This window comes from Hydra viridissima, unplaced genomic scaffold (assembly GCF_058129835.1).
Source record: "Hydra viridissima isolate aposymbiotic clone 2 unplaced genomic scaffold, HvirCarnegie_v1 scaffold_6, whole genome shotgun sequence".
NCBI classification, from domain to species: Eukaryota; Metazoa; Cnidaria; class Hydrozoa; order Anthoathecata; family Hydridae; genus Hydra; species Hydra viridissima.
The window spans coordinates 2,549,613-2,568,387 of NW_028324305.1; the positions used below are offsets into that span (position 1 = coordinate 2,549,613).

At 28.8% G+C, this 18,775-nt stretch overlaps 2 protein-coding genes across 10 annotated transcripts; both read left to right on the top strand.

Annotated features, from left to right (window-relative positions):
- The first annotated feature begins 2,198 nt into the window (after positions 1-2,198).
- On the top strand, positions 2,199-10,849 carry LOC145190393 (uncharacterized). Of its 9 annotated transcripts, none has more exons than XM_090091320.1 (10): positions 3,694-3,836; positions 5,401-5,444; positions 6,049-6,109; positions 6,570-6,942; positions 7,334-7,480; positions 8,059-8,105; positions 8,425-8,697; positions 9,823-9,925; positions 10,012-10,188; positions 10,292-10,849. In XM_090091320.1, the coding sequence occupies exons 4-10, from the start codon at positions 6,600-6,602 to the stop codon at positions 10,420-10,422; spliced, it is 1,221 nt and encodes a 406-aa protein (XP_089947446.1). In that variant the 5' UTR covers positions 3,694-3,836; positions 5,401-5,444; positions 6,049-6,109; positions 6,570-6,599; the 3' UTR covers positions 10,423-10,849. The 9 variants fall into 9 exon arrangements, with proteins under 9 accessions (XP_089947442.1, XP_089947444.1, XP_089947446.1 ...); XM_090091319.1 differs by lacking the exon at positions 3,694-3,836 and adding an exon at positions 4,549-4,665; XM_090091316.1 differs by lacking the exons at positions 3,694-3,836; positions 6,049-6,109 and adding an exon at positions 2,199-2,290.
- A 3,000-nt stretch (positions 10,850-13,849) lies between these two features.
- LOC149886614 (uncharacterized) lies at positions 13,850-15,979 on the top strand. Its single transcript, XM_090091848.1, has 2 exons — positions 13,850-15,690; positions 15,786-15,979. The coding sequence occupies exon 1, from the start codon at positions 14,311-14,313 to the stop codon at positions 15,340-15,342; it is 1,032 nt and encodes a 343-aa protein (XP_089947974.1). The 5' UTR covers positions 13,850-14,310; the 3' UTR covers positions 15,343-15,690; positions 15,786-15,979.
- The last annotated feature ends 2,796 nt before the right edge of the window (positions 15,980-18,775 follow it).

Consider the following 18,775-nt stretch of genomic DNA (forward strand, 5'->3'; position numbering starts at 1 on the left):
ATTGCAATATAAGACATGAAAGACCTGACAAAAGGCGTTTGTCATTCTAAAAAACAAGGGGTTGAAAGCTGTAGTATGTACAAAAATGAATGAAAAAACTTTTTGTGCAAAACACTTCAGAGTTCAACCCCCGTTGTATTGTAGAGTGAAGGACCCTCATTCAAACACTGTGGTTATGTGAATTTTATCTATGTGTAAACTTACATAAAAGTAGAAAATAGCTAACGAAAAGTATTATGATATTTCCAACATTCGTGGAGAAGAGGTTAACAATGCATTAAAAAAGCTAATGAGCGAATTAGTCGTCGACCAAAATTTGTTTGTCATCTTCATAAATGAAGTTTAGTTTTGATATATAAAAGTTGAACATTATACATCACTGAGTACACGAATTTTTCCATCTTCTAAACTTAAGAAATGCAGACCCTTTTTTGGCACAAATGGTAAACAATATATATATATATATATATATATATATATATATATATATATATATATATATATATATATATATATATATATATATATATATATATAATGTAAATATAAAACCTTTATTTTCGTACGCAAATCTCCGAAAAGATGAAATGAAATTTGTTTGCAAAACACTGATAAGAAAGATATACTTCTTGTTTATCTTGTATCAAAAAAAGCTAAAGTTTCTCTTTCTATGTAAAAATTACAAATTTTACGGCAAATTTAAATAAGTACATATTTTTTATAGGACTGCAGTTTTGAAAATAACGTAAAATTTTGTTTTACACAAAAATTTTCCATAATTACACATTTATTTGCGTTTTGCCTTACAAGTTTTGAAGGATTGAGTTCTGGTTGGCAAGAAATTAGCTTCACTGCGGAAGCGCGAGTTCGATATCTAGTTAATATATATCACTGTTTAAATCCAACTAATTATTCATTAAATTTAGACGGATGTAAGATTTATCATGAATTAATTAGCTTTTTCTATTTTGGATGAATGTTAAATGAAAAACCAAAATTTTGAAAATTAGTCTTTAACAATTAAAAAAAAAATTAAACCTTTATATATATATATATATATATATATATATATATATATATATATATATATATATATATATATATATATATATATATATATATATATATATATATATATATATATAATGAATATTCTATTCTTTATTTACTAATACTTTATTTACTAATACAGTTTTCCAAGTTTACAATTTAATATATTTTTCTTATTATCTTTTTTAATCCAAAAAATATCTTTTGAAATTGGTTTAACCGTTTTTGTGCAATCCATATTCAATTTTACAAAACATTTGGTCCGAAATTTTCGAGTCCCACTGTCTAAACTAAGTATGATAAAAGATATTTTAATAGAAGTCGCAATATTCTTTTCACCTTTATTACTTAGATACCAAATCCGAACCCAATCAAAAAAAAAGTAAATAACATTCAGCGTCAAATAGAAACGTGATTTCATCAGAAAAAGTTATTGCGCAATAAACCGCGGTAACAATTCCCAAGTGAAAAAACACTCTCAGCCGGAAAACGTAACTTACTAAACATTTTAACTTTATTAGTTCTTTGTTACTTAGAAACTGTTCAATATGTAAGACTTTCATTTACATTAAGTTCATAGGAACAAGTTTATTGATTCCTTCTTTTTCTCTCTCTCTCTCTGTCCATATGAATTAAGGCTCACACTAAAAAATCTTCAACTAGTAACTAACTGATCAAAATTGGCACGCGATCAGTTTGCGTAATTGTATTCTTAACCACTTTGGTAAGTTTAAAGTATTTAATTTTCGTGCGATGTCGTCGGTCGAAATTCGAAAGGTCTGTTTCATATCACACATCAGTAGGAACATGTCCTTTACAATCAGTAATATAAAATTTCATAGCAGTTTAAAATCGCGCATTAACATTTGATAAAAAATATTATTCTTAGTAATTTTGCGAAAATGTCCAAGTAAGCAATCGACTAAATGTAAATTTTCTTTTTATAGAAAATGTATTTTCCCAAGGTTTTTCCAGACTTTATTGGCAATTAAAAATTTTACTTGTATTAACGGTGAGGCATTAACAGCAATTCGACCATTGAAAAAGGAATCTAACGAGAGTTCTTCAAACAAAAATTTGAATCAAATCACCTCCAGTGAAACAAAAAAAAGTTTTTGATAAATTATCGAACATTTTTTCGAATGCCCAACTTTTATTCGAACGCCCACTTTCTAGATTGTAAATTTTATATTCGAAACAGGTGATTCTACGAAAATGGAAGATCGAAATGAAAATTCGAGTAAGTGAATTCCTATGATCTTTTAAGTCCAGTCGCGTTGAGTGAGATACGGGAACTATTAAACACTAATTCCTTTAAACACTAATTTTTTGATCACACTTTGTGAATGGTTTAATTAATCGATTTATTTAATCGCCTTTAATTGTACTTGTGGTAATTCTATTTTAATCTTTTATTTATAAGTTTTGTATATAACGCAATCCGCAACTTATTGATAGCAAAATTTATGCTAAAACGCTCTGAAATAGAAACTTCATAAAAGAAATATATTTTCCTCGCCTTATTAAAATTAAAAAAAGATGAAAACCAGCAGAAGATATTGGTTCATAAAAGCGATCTCGTCATTTTTCCCTAGCTTTATCAGTCCTACTTAAAGCTTTAAATCGTTGTGAATTCACTTCGGTACGCTGTAAAATCTAAATTTAGACGGTATAAGTTTACCGTACTATTGTTTTTATTTTCAGGGTTGGTTGAGAAATAATTCGTTGTAAATTATATTCGATCGAAAGGTGTACTTACAGCTTCCTACTTACTACTATAGCTACTTATAGTTACCTACTAGCCAACCAGATATACACGTTTTTTTTTTGTTTTTTTTTTTTTTGTTTTTACAAGAAACGTGTTTATAAGAAACTAGTACTAGAAGCCCCAAAATCTTTAGAAACTCTTAGTACAAAGTTACTTTTCGGTAAGAAACTTATTTTATTAAGAGTTCGAGGAATATTTCCTAATTTTTATTCTGTTCAGGGACAAACCTGAGGGTTGTTTACTTTGAATGATATTGATGGAATTCAAATAATTTTAATTTACTGTAAAACATTTTATCTTACCTGTTAACATGTTTTCAAATTGCATTTTTCTCTATTTTATTAACTTTGAAAGTTAAGAAACTCTTAAGAAGCTTTTAGTACTAGAGTTGTGAAAAAATTACTTTTAAAGTAAGAAACTTTCTAGTACTAGCCCATTTGCTCGATTTCTTATTGAAAACAAAAAACAAAAAAAAACGTGTAATAACTAGATAAAAAATTCTGGTTCAAGTAATCATTTCTAACTGGTTTTTATCGCATCATTTTTTTTTTTTTAAAAAAAAAACAAAAAAAACAATACTTTAATTATTTATCCAAAATTTCTTGATTTATAATTTGAATTTTTTTTCAGCAAAGGAGTTTTTTTTTAAAAAAGTTTTACTGCACGAAGAAATAAAAATTATATTAAATTAGAACGTTCATAAATTAAACTGTGCGAAGGAGTTGCGTTAACAACTTTTCAAATTTTAGTCATTCCAGTTGATGAATATCAGAATGGAATGTTTAAAATACACTCTTGCAATATTGAAGACTACTTCATTACAGAAGATGTCTACTGATGCAATACAACAATGAAGCTTTGAAGACAAAAGAGAATACAATTTAATGCTTTTGTTTTGAAATTTTCCTGTGTTTTCATTGATATTTCGACACCCGCGTTTTTCACACGAAAGGATAAGTTTTTCTGATTTTTAAAAAATTATTTTGTCACGAGATGGTTGCCAAAAAAAAAAGAATTGGTAAGCACTTATAACTTTTTAAGTTAAGAATATTTTTGGATGATAATATTTCAGTTTAAAATGTTAAGGTTTTTTCGTGCGACATTAAATGTTTAAAGGCGAGGAACTGAAAGTAAGAAATTTTGAATGTTTTCTATGATATTTCCAAGTTTACATTACTAAACGACTAGTTGTGGATTCTTTAAGTTGTCATTGTTTACATAAATTACTAAATTAGTTATCATTAATATTGATTTGAAATCATTTGCGAAAACTTGGAAATTTATCTAATTTGAATCGCAAGTCTTTTTATCACAGAATCTCTCCTCTGACGGAAAAAGTCCTCGCGAACACGGTTTCTTACAATTTAAAAAGTGGGCTTTTTAATAATTAGGTGATGTGGAAAAAAACACATTGACTTTCAACAATTGACTCCGCTAAGAAATTTTTTTTTTTTTTAATGTACGGATTTAAAATTTGGAGACCCAAAAACAAATTCAAATCTTAAAGACAATTTAAATACTGTTAAATTAGAGCTGCACTGAATCATTTCAATCACTGAATCATTTCAATCACTGAATCATTTATGCAAAGCGGAAGAAAGTATGAAGCAAACTGAAGAAGACTTCATACCTACTAAAGAAATTTAGACTTTAAAGCTCATAATACCTGTGCGTTCTTTATTCTGATATTGTGTGAGTGCGTTTCTAGTATATGTCCAAAAAAGACGTTAACAGGTATAAATACGTAGGTGCGGAAGTTTGAGAATATGATATTTAAGAATTATGTAGATTATTTGTATAAAATGAGACCAAGGCGAAATAATTTTTCTTTTCAGAAAGGGGAATCGGTAAATGATTTACTATTTTTATGATTAGAAGTTATATGTGCTCTATCTAATTTGTATACTTGCAAAAGTCAAATAAATCGTTGTTTTCTTTTCTTTTTTTTTCATTTTCCATTTCTGTTAAGTATTACAAATCCAATTCTGATTGGACAATTTGCTGGGGTCATTTTCTGTATTTCACAAGTTTATGTGGGATGGTATTAGGTTTTAATTCCAATCAATCTTTAATGTTAAGGTATTTTATCCAAAACAACCAGTACCAATCCGACATGTTTAATGGAACATTACATTTTCTTATGAATTGATTATATTTTTATAGGTTTTTAGTCATATTATAATTAGCACCTATTGGTCACCAACCTTGTTTGTAAAGATAATTTTTCTTTAGTATATAAGCCAGTATCTCTGGTATTTTTGTATTTTCAGTAGAGGGTATATATAATATATAACAAAATAAAAACAGCCTATTCTCTTGAATGTTTTTGTATAATATACCAGATTATAAACTGTATTTTGTATGTTAGTACATTTTAGTTACAAACCTAACTGTTGGCTTGCCTCCCCAAATTTGTTTCTATAAGCTTACACAGAGAATTAGATTTGATTAAGGAAATAGCAGTTATCAAAAATTTTGGATTGTAATCAACAAAACTATTCTCGTTCTCTATGCATTAAGTATGTATTTTTTGTTTATAACATGTAATATTTTTTTATATTTAGTATATTTTTTATATTTAGTATATTTTGAAAGAGACATACAGCCAGTTACTCCTATTGACCTGGTAAGATTAACATATGCATTCTAATGTAATATCTGCTTTTTTAAGAGTTATTTGGAGACACAATTTGAATTAGCTTTAGCTCATATTGTTTTTTTTTAACTTAATGTTTAACTTAAAATTTATAAGATAACATCTGATGTTCATGAAAAAATGTTAAAGATTAAATAGTATGTTAGTTGTTTTAAAAATTAAGTAGCATATTAGATATTTTAAAAGTTTAAAACATTCAAAATTGTTCATTTACTTTATAATGACCTATTTTATTTGCAAAAATATTCTATCTTGCAGATTGCCTGCTTTAATTAATTCTATACAAGTTATATGCAAGTTAAATGCATAAAATGTTTATTGATTAAATAGCTCTATGTGTTTTACAAAGGTATAGAAACTTCTTAGCTTAGATAAAATATTAGGATAAAATCTTTATACTGATTTTAAAGTATTAAACATTATTATATGATAATATGTTAATATAACATCTAAAGATATCAGAATATTATCATAATATTAAACAATATTTGACTGTTGATTGGATGTTGCTTTAAGTGCTGGTTAGTTTAATTTTTAATTTTTTTTGTTTTCAATAAAATCAAAAAACTCATAGCTAGAAGCATTGTTCATCATTTGTTGATCTCCTTGCTAAACAGTGTGTTAGGGGTTTGGGGGTATGTTTTGATATTTATTATATGCAAAGTTATAAATAAAGAAGCATGTTTAAATAATTTGATTATAATGCCTATAAAAATTTAGTTTCCTTAAGTTTTCAGTTATTAAATGCTCACAACAGTTATAACAGGTTCTTTGATGAGGTGGAAATCTTTATTATTATTGTTATTGTTATGATTATTATCATTATTATTATTGTTATTATTATTATTACTATTATTATTATTATTATTATTATTATTATTATTATTATTATTATTATTATTATTATTATTATTATTATTATTATTATTAATATTATTGTTGTTGTTATTGTTATTATTAGTATTATTATTATTATTATTGTTATTATTATTATTGTTATTATTAGTATTATTATTATTATTATTGTTATTATTATTATTGTTATTATTATTATTATTAGTATTATTATTACTACTACTTTGCTTTTTCTAACAGATTCACTGTCAAATTCACGATGAAACATTTATGTGTGTTATGGAGGCTTGTGAGGGAAAATCCTTCCCAAGTCGATTATGGCATCTGTTATCTGAATTTCATGATCTTAACAGCTACATACATTGGAGTCGAGATGGAAACCATGTTATAATCCCTTGTGAAGTGTATTTCTATGAAAAAGTCTTACGTCGATCAAACAACAAAATTTTTAAAACATCAAGTATGAATTCGTTTCTGAGGCAACTAAATCTTTATGGATTTCGAAAAATTAAAATGGGTAATGATGCTCTATTTTTTGACAAAGAAAAAAATGCATGGCCTGAAATTGTTTTTCAGCACCCTGATTTTAAAAGAGGTCGACCAGAACTTTTAGGTTAGTTTAATTGGTATTAGCTGTGTTTTTTTTGGGTACTGTTGATCTGTACTTTTTCCTTTCTTTGTTTTAATATTATGTACATTTCTTTGAATCAGTATATTATAATGCATAGTCAAATTATGTCGAATTGTCTTTAAATATAAGAAAAAACTGTTATGAAATTTGATAAAGTTTTACATAAAACTTATGATTGCTTTAAAGTTATCTATTACTTTTTAATATTATATCATCAACAAGTTTTACTTTTAAAAAATATATTTTAAACCTTAAAATAAATATATATTTTCCCAGTATTTTAAACAGATTTTCAAATTTTATTCAACTTTTAATATAACTTATGTGAAAATATTTTCACTTAAATTTTCATGAACCAAATAATTTGTTTAAGATAAAATAAAAAGGCGCTGTAATGTGAAGAAAAATCTTGATGAAGGAAAGAAGAAGGAATTGCAGCAACCGCCAGAACATTCTTCACCATTTTTGGTTAGTAATTCTGATCAGTTTGCAGATTTCTTTGCAAGATTGGTTCCTCATGGTATGTATTAAGATATGTGCTATTATTAGTGTTCAAAGTAAGAACTGTATATACTATTGCATAAATTGGTGTTTAGAAAAAATACTTATACACTGAGTTGACTAATATACCATATTGGCTCAGTGTTTAACTCAAGGACACTTTTTTTTTCTATGGTCTCCACTTACTTTCCATAATAGGGTGTATAAGTGGAGACATGTATATAGTAATATAACAATTTAAAATTGATGAACAAATGAATTGAGGATGAAAAATTTGACTGGTAAATAGTTTAGAGATAGGGTAACATTACTTCACAATATTTTAGTTTGATAAATTTATTTTCATTTTAATAAACAGAAATTTATAGACAAGCGTTCTATAAATAGTATCATTTTGTTTAATTTGCTAGTGGATGAAGGTTCTTAACTGTAAAGAGTGAAACCTGATTATTAGGATTATTTAGTTTTTACCTTGCAAAACTTAACAATTATCATCTTAAAAAATTTTCTTTTTTATTTTAAAGATGATGATTGTTAAGTTTGCTCAAATTTATTAGTTATATTTTCTAATTTGTTAATTGTTCATTTTTGTTTCAGAAGATTATCTCAATGGCGATAATTTTCATCTACAATTGTTTCATAGTGTGAGTTCATTATATAAGTTAATATATTACAAATAATTTTTTTATTTAAAAAAATTTTTTTAAGATTTAAAGTTTTAAATTTTGCTAATGAATCATTGAATGAAAAGTGAAAAAAACGATCAGTCTCAATTATTCTATGGGCTCTCATTGCAAAATAATTGCTGCTATTTTTTAAGATTTTCAAATGACCAAACTGATGATAGAGGAATTACTTTTAAAAGTAAAAAAGAAAAGCTTTTTGTTTTATGTATATTTTGTATCATCATTATTCATAACGAGTTAACACTAAGAAATAAAAAGGAAAATATTTTCTCTTTAGGAGCAAACTAAAAGACCTGTTATGAGAGGGATGTCTGCAACAATAAATGAGTTTTTCGAAGGCCAATCTTTTCCTTATCGTCTTTTCTATCTAGTCAGCGAGAGCCATCACTTTGAAAATGTGATAGAATGGAGTCAAGATGAGAAAAGCATTGAGATTCCTTCTCAACTAAATTTCCTAAATAAAGTGTTAAATAGGCAAAACAACAAGATCTTCAAGACTGAATCAATGAAGTCATTTGTGAGACAGCTGAATTTATATGGATTCAGGAAGGTAAAGTTCTGCATTTTATCTTAACTTTAAAACATGGATTCATCTGTCCAAACTATTTCAAACATAAATTCATCTTTCCATTTCTACTGTCTAACTTTAATGTTGATTATGTTGTCCTGTTAAAATGTTTTTTATTTTTATTTTGTGAATGTTGCTGGTTTTTATGAGATATATTAACAACTACACAAATATCTGTTGTTTCTTGTCTAGTTCATTTACAAGTAAACGCATGCTTGTTTGTTAGTGGTTAATTAAAGATCTCTTTTACAATAGCACTGTTTAAAGTGGTTAATTAAAGACCTCTTTTACAATAACATTGTTTGACTGACAGTGTATCCTTAATTACTTTTTAGATTTATTACCAATTATTATAAATAATTATAACTAATAATTATAACAATTAACAAATTAATTCTAACAATGATGTTCTTGCAACATCCTTAATATTCATCCTGAATGTGCTTATGTTGGGGACCACTCCCAACCTCACTTCTGATCTTTTCTCCTGAATGCGTCACATTTTTATTCTAATTTTCAAGCTTTTAAGCACAAACAGACAGTTTTATCTTTTAAAAGGTGCATCAGTTAATTATATTTTAATAGGTGCATCAGTTAATTATCTTCGATTTGCAAAAAGCTTTTTTAGAATATTTACAAATCTAATCAAACAACAAAAGAATTTGGTTTTTTAACCTCTAAAAATGCTTTTTTTTTAATCGGTCGTGTGATTCAAATTATAACTCTGTTTTTATAGTTCCTCCAAAAAATGTAAATGTTGCTGTCTGTCAGATCTTATGAACGTAATAAAAATTAAATCGCTATATTTTTATGCAGTCCAAACCATATTTATATTCTGAAAAATGACGCAGGTGAGTTTAGTAATAATAAAGTAATAATTTAATTTAGACAGTGGGTTTTTACTTGCTAAACGTAAAATCATGAAGTTGAATTCTTTGTTCTTAAAAGAACTTCAAGAAAAGTGAAATGAGTTTTTATCATTTGAAATCACGCATCAAGAAAATTTAAATACAAAATTTCGTTTTATCTTACTTTATAAGTGACTATAAACCGGTTTTACAGCAATATTTTTGTGTAAGAAAAATGAGAGATTTTTTAACGTTTCAGGTCCAAGTTGATAAACAACAAACCTATATGCGAGAAAAACAGACATGGCCAGAGGCGGTATTCGCGCATCCTTTTTTCCGAAAAGGACGGATTGATTTGCTAGGTATGCGACATCGGTAAATAAGTTTGTATATTTTTGGTTGCTTCAAGAAAAAAAGTTTTTATTTATTTATTTATTTTTACAAATAGAAAATGTCAAAAGACGTGTTCAAGTCAAACTCAAAAATCCGTGTCAGCGGGAGTTTATATATTACCCTCATATCACGGTTAACCAACCTAACGAAGTTCTGCCGTTCGTTGGCTTTAGTGGGCAAGCAGAACAGTTTTCTTTTCCGCAGTTTTTCCCCGCAATGGATACACATATCGGTTTGTTAATTTAAGTATTGAATCAAGTTTTAGTAAAATATCAAGTTTTAGTAAAGATTTTAAGCAGTCGACTAACTTAACTATATGCTTACTTTATTATTAGAATGTAGTGAGCCTCCGTCTCCGTTTGGATCTATATATGACACAAATAGCGCATCAGCTTTGCAGATGGTTTTGCAATCATTTTGCGCTGAGCTGTTTCAAGCGTGCGAACAAATGAATACCGAGGAATAACGAACATGCGAACAAACGATGACGCAGGAATAATAACCGTTTGAACAAATGAATAGCGAGGAATAACGAACGTGTGAGCAAGCGAATACTGACGAATAGCAACCAAGAATTAAGAAACAAATGTTTAACTTTTATTTAAAAGTAGGGCTGATTTAAATAAATGGCTTTTTTTAGCAAATATTCTGTTCGTTGAACATTGAGTATCGCACGACAGCGATCCTTCAACTTTACCATTGATGGTATGTACGTGGAAACGTCAAAATCTTAAAATTTGATTTTATACTTGGCTTTAAGAATTTTGACCTGAAATAAAAGCTGCTTTTTTTAGATATAAAAAAAAAATTTAGTGATTTATAGTACATATCTATTTAATACAATCGAATTGTGTATTTTTTAATCAAATTTCCTGAAAAAATCCTCATGAAAATTTTTGTGTCCAATCTTCCACTGAAGTAATTCGTAAAAATCTTTGGAAACGATCTATAAAAAAGATCAATGCGCAGGTTGAAACTCAATAGAATTTATAAAAATCAATACTTGGTTGGATAGCAAATACAATCAATAACAGCTTGACATCGACGCTTTAAGCTATCAACGATGAGGGGATCCTTTTTTTTTTTTTCCCCAAGCACACTTAACTATTTAACAGAAATCTTGTTTGTACGTTGATTTTCTATTTATTTTCTGGAATCCAAATGTTCTTATAAATTTTGTAAAGGATTCAAAGGTTTTGCGATGATTCAAAATCACTATTTTCTTTTTTAAAAAAAGAAAAAATTCTGTTACTGATACTAGTGTATGTTTCGCATAGTTATCTTGCTTAAAGATTCATTTTTTTGACATTCCTTTTTTCTTTTTCTCCAATGAATAGTATGATATGACTCATATACCTCATTAGACCTTATTGAACATTCACTTAAACATTTTTGTACAATCGTATTCCTTCAGCGCGCGTCTAAGTAGACAATTGATATTTTGAATTTTGTGATTAGCCTGAAAGACGACCAATATACCCAGTTCCAATTTATGCGAACAAAGTTAACTTTTAAATTTTACAAAGCGTGTAGTAAATTATTGACTTTTTTTATCAGCCGTCTTCTGAGTAAATTGGTACATCGAACCTTCGTTTTGTTGCATCCGTTTCATTTCACCGGATAATTCAAAGTAGCTTCAGAATTCAATGTCACTTTTAGGATCACCATGGGACAACTAATCAGGTTGTCTGTCATCTCTTTTTGTGATAATTCCTGGTCTACCTCGGCGTTTCTTGTTTTAAAACTTACCTTGCATCAAAATTTTTTTACTATTCAACGAAATATATTTTTCTTTGTTTAATCAATAAATGAACTTGACATTCAACTCTGTATAGAGTAAGGAAAAATCACGCACAAAAACCAACTGAGTTTATTTAAAGCTATTTTTGTAACGCCGAACGAGACACCAAAAATATTCTATCGTCCGTAACGTAGAATGTATCCAGAGCCTAATATAAGTTGAAGAATGAGTAATTTCTTTACGATGAAATTGTTTTTACAGCTGTGCACATGTTTTTGTTGTATTTGGAATTAAACTGCCACATTCAACGGTTGCTTGCTGCTGCGAAAAAATGTTTCTCTTTGCGTTTGTATATGTATTTGTGATTTCACGAACTGCTTCCACCAAAGAAGAGTTTGTAAATTTCTTTCAAAAATCATCAAGTGAAGCTCACGAAAAGTATCAGTATCTTCAAGATGAAGATGAACACAATTATCATTTAAAAACGGCCGATTTTCAGTCAAGACAAATTTTCCAATTCATTGACAAAAATCAAGATGCTTCTCTGGATCAAGAGGAGATGGTTGAGTTTGCAAGATCAATCATTAACAATACTAAAGGTGCAGAAGAGTTTGCTAAAAAAATGCTGTTAAGCGATGAAAATAATGACAGCATTTTAACCTTTGAAGAATTTCATAAGCCAGAGGTGATCTACGGAGATGTGCCGGAGAAAATTGCTGGTAAGCATCAACATAAACAAGGGCATTTGCATCATCAAGATCCAAGCCGCAGAAACCAAGAACTATAATTACTTTTTGGTTAAATTTCTTTACTTTCAACTCGGTAAAAAGAACTGTTTTTTGTAATTTTTTAAGTAATTGTTAAATAATATCAATAAAATATACTAAATATTACACTTGTAAAAGTTACCCTGGGGAAAAAAGAAACACATGGGTTTATGAACAATTTTTTTTGTCATCTTCATAGTTTGCAATTATTGCCATGGAGTTCCATAATGTAATAAAGGATTTCATGTTGAAAGAAGAGGTTTAATTATGTAATAAGGAAACTGATGATGTGTTAAGGAGTTCCATAATGTAACAAGGGATTCCGTGTTGTAATAAAGCAAATAAACATGTGGATAACTAAAATTGCAGCGTTTTTTTTTCGCATCGTTGCTTACAAGAGAGTTATTTCTTGTTTATTTTTGCTAAAATCTCTTAACTCATTTAAAATACCAAAACGTAATTTCTTTTGAAGCTGAGACATTAAAAATCAAATTGTTAGAAATGGCTATATGCTAAGCTATTCTGTATTTTAAGGATGGCATAAGCGACTTCAAATGAAATTAAGAATTGAAAAGCGGATCGAGAACTATTTTTGGTTTAGTACTTTTTGGTCTCGTAGATAAAAAAAAAAAAAAAAGCAGCATAAAAAGAAAGAAATTAACTTTCAAACTCGTACCGCAAAATCTCGCTGCGAAACAGTGGTGTAACAAGCTCGGGTGGCACCCGGAGTGGAAATTGGTGGTGTCACCCCGTCAAAAGTTAAAAGCAAGAAATTTTATAAGTACTTCATGGAACAATTAATATTTATATTTCTTATATTAAACAAATACCAAAGCAAAATAACAACGAAGACGCAAAAAAATCTTTTTAAACTATGTGTTTATTTTATAATTAAAATATCTTCTTTCTGGCTTTGGCCGCTGCATACTCTGAAATAACGTCGTCAAAATTTATGTTTTGTATTGCCACATGTTCTATGGCTAATATACCAAGATGGCTAAGCCGCAATTCTGTCGCCCGTAAATAGTTTTTTTTAATTTATTTTAGTTTGTTGAATCTCTCCTCACATGATGCTACTGACACGCAAACTGTCATAAACCATTTCAGTGCAGTCAAAAGATTTGGAGGAGAATCTGTAAAATCCCATTATACAATAAAATTTAAAGGGATACCTAAAAAATTAGCAGCTTTTGAGTTTCTATTATCTAAGTAAACTATTAGTTCGCACGATCCTAAAATGAGGCTTCGAACTTCAAAAATCTTCGAAAAAGAACAAGTTATGCTTGCGATTTAATATCTTTTCCCAATTTTAGTATTTTTGCATTTTCTTGAAATTGAGGCACCGGGTGTCACCCATTTTGGGGTGACACCCGCCCCTCCTTGGTACGTTATTGCTTAGAAAGTCCTAAAGGATCAAGTAAAAGCGAGTACCTCAGCCTACTTTTTTTATTTGCCAACCTCAAACCATTCGATTGAGCGCCTATTTTCTTTTGTCAGTTTAACCAAGGAATTTTCAACGAATAATATCGAATATACCATCAAAATGTGGAGATATGTGCCCTTCTAAAAATTCCTACTAGATCGTCGATATGATTTTTTTTATAAAAATGGCACCCAAGATTTATATGATTTACTTTGGAGGCGCGATTTTAGATAATTGCCCTATTTATTTGCATTATATTACAGTTAGACTACACATACTTGTTAGTTTGTTCTGAAGTTTAATTACCTTAACGTCTAGTAATTTAAAATTTAGAACATTTATAAAATAAGCTTTCTATTTAATATTATATTTAATCAACTAGTAGATATTTAAAGAAGCACTTAGAGTTCCATTAATTTCAAGATGGCTGTTTGTCGCACCATCAGAACAAAACTTGGTGTTTCAAAATTTTTGTTGCAGTCACAGAATGGTGATGAACCATGTACAGCCTTTTTGTATACTGATAACACTGTTGAAGTGCATTCTTTAAAAAAAGATTTTCCTCCCCTATATTTGGAAGAAAACTCCAATCTTAGCATCATTGATAAAGAGGAAATTGGGATGCTTTTAGCTGCTAGCACTCTTAATAAAATTACTGGGGAGTTACTTTTAAAATTTTGGGATTTGAACAATTTTGTTGGCTTTCTACCAAAAGAAATACAGCTTGAGAGTAGTAAAGAAACAAATTATTTATTGGTGCATGGTTTGGAAGAAAAAATAGAAAAGCACATCTTAGTTTCATTTGACTGTTTTCTATGCATTGTGCTGAATAGCAAACATTTATTTCTACTGAATATTTCAAAGCATGAAGGAGGTTTGTTACAGATCAATACTAGAAGCTTTTTAAATTTCTTACCCACAATAACTGATGCAGTTTTTTTATCACAGAATAAGAATACATACTTATGTTTATCGGAAGGAGTAAATATCCATGTGTATTTGGTTGGAGCAGATTTAAGCTCTGTCAGTATTGTGCCTGTTTCAATGAAACACTCTCAAGGAAGTTATATTATGACCTTACATAACCTAACATGTTCCAAGTCTTTAGTTATTGACAATGTGGGGCATTTATATCTGTTTTGCTTACCAAATGATGTTTTTTCTTTAAAGTTTCCATGCTCTATTGGTGGGCATAATATATTTGCAACTGTAGCTTTTAAACAAACTTCAGAGGGTATCCTTGCTTTATGTAGTGGGGAACACACAGTTAACTTGTATTCTCTTACTGATGTATTTTGTAGCATTGAGAAAGGAACTTCTGAATACATCAAACCTTACCGTGTTTTGTGCAGTCAGTTTCCTCTAAATTCAATAACTTTTGTTCAAAGTGATCAACTTGCAATGGCATCTTCTGTCAATCAATCAATATCATTTTGGGGTGGTTTTTTAAGCTGAAGAAAATTTTTAAGAATTGTGTACCTTTTTATTGTTTTTCTTTTATGAAAAGTTAAAAAGTGGAATTTTTTTATACTCTCTTTTATTTTTTAAACTCTTTAAACTCTAAACTCTTGAAGGTGAAGAATTAATTTATTAGCTTGCAGTGACTGAAACTTCTTGTTTGAAATAATTCTTAAATTATTTGAAGATCCTGTTCACCCCCTCGTTCTTTATTTTTTTAAATTTTATAACTTTTAACTTTTTTTTTTGTTGTTGCTTTCTCCTTGCTTAGAATTTTAGCTTCAATGATAATAAATTGACATTAGTGACATTAATTGACTGCTTCAATCTGCTGAAGTTTAAAATGTAAGTATGGATTGACTAAATGCTTTACTTAAGTGAATTGAATTTTTAATCACTTTAGTTTACTAACTATTAACAATTATTCTGCTTTTTCTTAGAAGACCTCATACAATTATGACACTATACAGTTGGAGCTCAATATGTTATGAAGTTTGTATAAGAATTCAAATCGTTGGTGTTTTCATTTTAAAAAGTAATTGCTGAAATGATAAAAATTTATATATAAACTTAACAATAAATTTTTATGTAGTTAAAAAACACATTGAAAGATAAAAAATATAAGTAACGATGAAATATTTTTCTTTTCCCGCTGTCACCCCCACCCCCCACCCTTCTTCAATTATCAAATGTTAACGATAAAAAGTTCCAATAAGCGCATTCATTATCTTGTTATATCGCATGTGTATTTGACATAAAAATGTTAATTTAAAACCTAACAAATGCTCGGAATATTTTTTATTTTTTAAATCAGATAAAAAATTCCCTTTCTTCCCATTTTCTTTACTTTTTTTTTTTTTTTTTTTTTTAAAAAAAATCGCTCTTTTTTTTTCCCTTAAAATCTCTTTTTCAAAAAATCTCAAAAACCTCTATTCCTTCTACAACCTTTTTAAAGATATCCTGAATTATCCTGAAAATGTTTGCCAGGTTTTCTTAACCTTTCTTTTTTCTGAATCCGCAGATGTTTCTTAAAATCAGGCGTTGTTTCAGCATAAACAATGCGTTTTATTTTTAAGCTCGTTTTGTGTTTTTGTTTCGATGACTGAGTCTTGGTTCTCTGAAACAGGTTTTACCAGTTATCTTTTGATTAACGTTTGTCTCGACTTGTTAGTAAAAATCATAAAGTAGACACAGAACCTTACTAATTGAACTTTTCTCATTTTATTGGTATAGAAAGGAATAAAATTTTTGGTAGAACAGTTTTAAATTTTAATTGTGTGACTATTTTACTTTTCATGTAATTGTACATGACTGTCTACCTGGTGTTCTGGCTGTCTCGCACTTTTCTTCGTTCAAATAATTGTGTTTGAGTCGAGTAAAAATTAAAATTTATGTGTATAGTTTCTTTCATTTTCCCACTTTACAAAATGGTGAATGTGGAATAAAAAAAAATTGAAAATATTATAATAATAACTAAAAGTCCTTATTAAAATTATTCTTATAAAAATATAAAGAACTAAATGATAATTAGAACTAAAAAGCATTAGACTCAATCAAGAGATTTCTTTAAAGTTTTAAAGTTTTTCTTTAAAAGTTGAAATTGATCTTGCTAAACTTTTTTGAAAATGTTGTTTAAAAACTTTAGCTTTAGCAAGATCAGTCCGAAACAACTGGGGAACCAAACAAACAGCCTAGACAAGAAAGCACTTTCATTATAGACCCTTTTTGCCCCTACGAGAGCTTTAACTTTTGCATGGTGTGAACTATTTATTTTAAAACGCTGCAAGGTCTCTATTCATAAGCAAATTGTTGGCCTGCTGGACTCCATCCCATCAAGAGAATCAACTAAGTCTACCTCTACACTATGGAAAGTAATTTAAAGAGAATGACAACAAATTTTTCAATACTGAATGTCGTCAGCAACTAGCAGAAAGACAGTTCGGATTTCCAAGTCAGAGCAGTACCAGCTTTTGCGGAGCCCTGGGCGAGAAACATTTGCGTGGCCCCTCTGAAGTTGAACTCTGACTCTGAAGTTGTTTTTTCAAACAATTATTGCTTTTTCAGCTGTTAAAAGTCTTGAATAACGGTTTCACTTGTATTTAGGATAAAAATTTTACAAATACAACATTTTCTGCATATTGCACTTCTGCATTTCTGCCAACAACAAGTTCCGAGGCCTTTTTGAAGCAAAGGTTTCTACAATATTGGAAAAGCCCATTTCTGGAAAATATCGCTTTCTAATGATATTTTGTTGACCTTTGACCTTTCTTGGATTATCATTGAGCACAAATAGTTTTCTGATTTGTTTCCATTTTGAAAAGCTTCTTTCTGCAGAAGCAACAAGAAGCAGTGACTGGATTTGTCTGTTGTATACGAAGAGCAACAAAAGTGTCTTCCAGTTGATTTCTACAAATCTGTTGTAGAGAATCCGGAACACTTGCACAGTGACCTGGAATAAAATTACTGAAATAATCCAGTTCTTCGCAAAGGTTAATACCTTCAATATCACTTTCGTCTTTCTCCTGATCCCGGAGGCTATACAGAAGTTTCATGAAGCGCCTCATAAGCTTTTCTTGTGGCATTTTTTTCAGTACACGTATATTGTGCAATAAACCAAACTTATCAGTTTAGCTTGAGTGCGTACTTATTAATATGGTTAGAGTAGGAGTCTGTTCAAAATCTTCGGAATCTTCGGAGGAAGTTTGTTCAGTTTTTAAATCATCCTTCAGCTTTGAGCTAATTGAATTGGATACTGATTTAGCGGGGGAAAATGAACAATTCAAAATTACCCAATTCCATCAAATCTCTAGAATAATAGGAAAACAGTAACAAATAACTTCACGCGTTTTATTTTCCAAGAAAAAATTTGGCCTATGATTTAATGTTAAAGAGTTTCTTTTGAAGAGAGAGAGGGGGGGTATGAACCCATTTTACATCGATGAGTTCGCATGTTTGTGTATTTGTTTAAAAAAACCTGGTCCGAAAAGGTTTCAGTCTTCCCCCTAAAACTAAGTTTTATCATCTTTGTCACATCTATGATATCTGCAAAGATCTAAAATGGTTGACAGTTCTTTAAAGTTTTGATCTCTTTTCGCCAATATTCAATATGATCTCTTTTCGCTAGTATTGCAAGATAAACAAGTTTGCTTCAAAAACACCGTAAAAGTTAAATAACTTCTAGCCGATGCTTTTTAACTTTTAGAATTCATAAATTTTCTCAATTTAATTTATTAATTTGGTTAAAAATGTTCAAGTTTCATTACTTATACTTGGTGGGTATTGGGCAATTGATATTTTTTTAACTTTATCATAACCAATATTATCAATGAACGGGAGTCTCCAAATATTATTTTGTTGGAAAGAAAAGACCTTATTATGATTTTAAACATTTTTGTAAGGAATATTTTTTGGCGTTCCAACAAAGAACCTG